Source organism: Lemur catta, chromosome 15 (genome assembly GCF_020740605.2).
Source record: "Lemur catta isolate mLemCat1 chromosome 15, mLemCat1.pri, whole genome shotgun sequence".
Taxonomy (NCBI): Eukaryota; Metazoa; Chordata; class Mammalia; order Primates; family Lemuridae; genus Lemur; species Lemur catta.
Window position 1 is genome coordinate 1,112,016 of NC_059142.1, and position 3,460 is coordinate 1,115,475.

A 3,460-nucleotide genomic window follows, 5' to 3' on the forward strand; every position below is an offset into this window, starting at 1 on the left:
ATGGCGCCGGGCGGGCCGGGCATGGCTGCGGCCACAGCGGGAGGGTGGGGGTGACCCATGACCACCTGCGTGTGCAGGTGGGGCCTCCAGGCCAACTGTGCACAGCGGCTCCACCTGCCTGAGGCTGGTTTCTCTTGGAGGTGACCCCCTTCCTCTCCCTGACAGGGTGTGTGAGGCCCCTGGGGATGGATGTGGAGCACTGAGTACGTGATAAAGCGCTGCCTACCGCGCTTCTTTCTGTCACTGCCAGGGTCTTGTGCTTGGGCTGCAGGGTCTAACCCGCCACGGTCTGGCCTAGGGGGACATTCACCCTCCTGCAGGATGCTCAGGTCCCTCTGTTCCCCTCAACCAGGCTCCTGATTTCCAGCTTGTAGAGATGGCCCGAGGGAAGAGGAGGGGTCTATGGACCTGACTTCACTTCGGCAGAGGTGAGGGACTGTCCCTTGTCTCCCTGGCCCCCTTTCTACCAAGGCCTGGGTTGGATCCCTGTCCCCCTTTCTACCAAGGCCTGGGTTGGGACCTGGGCCTGGGGCTGGCCTGGGAGGGGGAGATCTCAGAGGGAAAAGGGATGTGACTGGAGCCCTGGGGCCTGGGAGGGGCAGAGCTCTGTGAAGTCAGCTGGGGACAGTGGAGGGCGGTGCACCCTGCCTGCACCCCTGCCCCACCCTCCCCTGCTGCAGCCTGTGCCTCCTGTCCCCTGCAGCCGCCTGGGGAAGCTCCCTGACCAGGGGGCTGTCATCAGCTCTCACGTCCAGACCCCCGGGGAGGGGTGCAAGGCAGCACCTGCCAGAGCCCACCGGCCACATGGGGAGCATGTGGAAGGTGCTTCCCCCACCACCTCATCCCCATGGGCTTCCCCGGCTCCCCTGGCCGAGCACCTTCCTCCTCTGGGCTCCACCGTGTCGGTAAAACCTCACGGAGACCAGTGTGACTTGAAGACAGTCCCCTGGGCACTGTCCCATGCAGCTCATCCCCAGGTTACTCTTGTTTGTGCCCTCCCCTCTCGACCCTCTCAGGCCTTGAACGCATCATTTTGTTCCTCTCCAGGTGGTGGGCGGTGGCCAAGGCCCTCTTACTCCCCACCTCGCACCACAGCCAGTCCCAGCCAGAGCGTCTTCTCCACCATCCCCCAGAGGCTTCCTTCTGGGGAGACCCCACGCACAGACAGATAAAGGGTGGGGACCCCACTTTCATCAACCCCGATGTCCGAGAGCTCCTGGAGATGCTCCTGACCAAGGGAGCAGGACTGCAGCTGTGAAGGAGGACGGAAAGCGGGGGTCATTTCTGCAGCACGTGGGCCCAGACCGCCCCCGGGCTTCTCTGGGGAATACGTTCAAGTCAGCGGGCTGGGAGCTGGACACCGCGCCCCCACACTTCTTCTGGAACGTGAGAGACAAACCAGAGCAGCTGCCGGGTCCTCAGCAGCCCCCATCCCGCATCGCTCCGTTTCATTGAGTGAAGTCCCTGAGGCTTTTCCACCGCAGACCCGGGCTGAAGCACCTTCGCAGCCTCCCCAGGCCCAGCCCTGGCCCCAGCACATGGCCCAGCCCCAGCCTTTGACTCAAACCTCGTCCCAGCCCCAGCCCCACCTCTGGATGAGAAACCCACCCAGGCCCGTCTCCAACCCCACCTCCCCAGACGGCCCATCCTGCTCTGCACCCCAGAGTGAAGGGCCCTTACAGGGGGCTGGAGAACAACCTGCCCCACATCCACGGAGAAGGCACAGCTCCTCATCCCAGCGGAAAGGGAACGTCTGGAAAGGCCTTGCAGAAGAGACACAGATGGAAGAGGATTTTACCCTCTCTGCTCAAAGGGACTCAGGCAGCCTTCAGCCAACCCACTGCCGACCTTCCCCAGGACAGCTGGGCCTCCCAGGCCACAGGGCGGCTTCCACCCTTCCTGGGCTTTCATCAGCCCTGAGCAGCAGGAGCAGCAGGAGGGAAGTTTTCAAAGGACTTTCATCCCAGACAAATGCCAGTAGAACCCCCTCCCACATACCCCAAGCACCTGGGAAGCTCATGGAGCCCCAAGGTGAATTCCTACGGGGGGGTCAGAGTCTGGCCAAAGACAAGCAGGGGGCCTCCCCGCCCTCCCAGCCTCCTGGGTGTGCAGCTGAAAGCAGCAGGGACAGAACCACAGGTGGGGCCCAGGAGCTCAGAGCCCACGGTTGTGCCCAGACTGGGACCCCCTCACATCCCTCTGGATGTCGTCTCCCGCAGGTGAGGGGACAGAGAGAAATCCAGTCAGGGTGAGGACCGACTTCTCTGTTGTCACCTTCTCTCCTGGACCTCTCCAAGGACGTTCTCCCAGGAAATTGTCAACGTCACCTATACAGTCATCCCCAAACTCACTGATGGCCCAGGAGGGAACAGCAGAGTGCAGAAGGGACAGGGGCTAAGCCTTGGGATCTATGGGCTCCAGGGACTGGAGGTTTCAGCCCCACCAGCACCTCACCCGGAACCTTCCAGTGTGAGCTTCGAGCATCTGCTGAGTGCACGGATGGAGGAAGAAAAGCTCCTGGGAGGTGTTCACGCAGCATTTCCAACCTCTCCAGGATGGTAGATTTGTGGGGTATGTGTGGGAAAGAATCTCTGGGAAGGGCTCCATGAGGGTGAAAGAAAACAAGGACCCAGCAGGGGCCTAAGGCAAGATCTGGAGAGGGGCCCTGAAGATCCAAGCACAGGATCAGAAATACCTCACTGAAGGTTCTAGAGGATGAGGAGGATGAGGCAGAAAGTGGATTAGGCCCCAGACATATAAATGAGGAAATTGCTTACTGAGGGGCCCAGAGAAGCAGCATGTCATAAAAACCCTGAAACCTAGTGTGCACAGAGCACCATTGCCAAGGCCGTGGTCCCTGTGCCTGTGTGCGGGTCCTGGCTACCGCCAGCCCTGCTGTGCCCAAGTCTGACACCCGCACAAAACCCACAAATCTGCCATCCTGGAGGGGTAAGATGCTGCATGAACACCTCCCAGGAGCTTTTCTTCCTCCATCCGTGCACCCAGAAGATGCTCGAAGCTCACACTGGAAGGTTCCGGGGGGGGGCACAGGTGGGGCTCAAACCTCCAGTCCCTGGAGCCCACAGAACTCAAGGCTCACCTTGGCCCCTCCCACACCCTGCTGTTCCCTCTTGGGCCATCAGTGAGTTTGGGGACGACTCTATCGGTGAGGTTGACAATTTCCTGGGAGAACCTCCTTGGAGAGGTCCAGGAGAGAAGGTGACAACAGAAAAATCATTCCTCACCCTGACTGGTTTTCTCTCTGTCCCCTCACCTGTGGGAGAGGATGTCCAGAGAGGGCCCCAGTCTGAGGACATCTGTGGGCACACTGAGGCCCCTCCCATTGGACAGGAGGGCAGGTGACCTTCTCAGCCCCTCACATTCAGCCTCAGGGACAGAACTTGGCAGTTGGGCTGTCCTGGAGACCAGGAGAGGCAGTGCAGAGACAAGCCCAAGTCCA

At 60.9% G+C, this 3,460-nt stretch overlaps 1 protein-coding gene across 1 annotated transcript; it reads left to right on the top strand.

Annotated features, from left to right (window-relative positions):
• The first annotated feature begins 305 nt into the window (after window positions 1-305).
• Window positions 306-1,278, top strand: LOC123650560 (spermatogenesis-associated protein 31E1-like). Its single transcript, XM_045569419.1, has 2 exons — window positions 306-428; window positions 1,048-1,278. Exons 1-2 carry the CDS (start codon window positions 403-405, stop codon window positions 1,256-1,258), a joined length of 237 nt encoding a protein of 78 aa, XP_045425375.1. The 5' UTR covers window positions 306-402; the 3' UTR covers window positions 1,259-1,278.
• The last annotated feature ends 2,182 nt before the right edge of the window (window positions 1,279-3,460 follow it).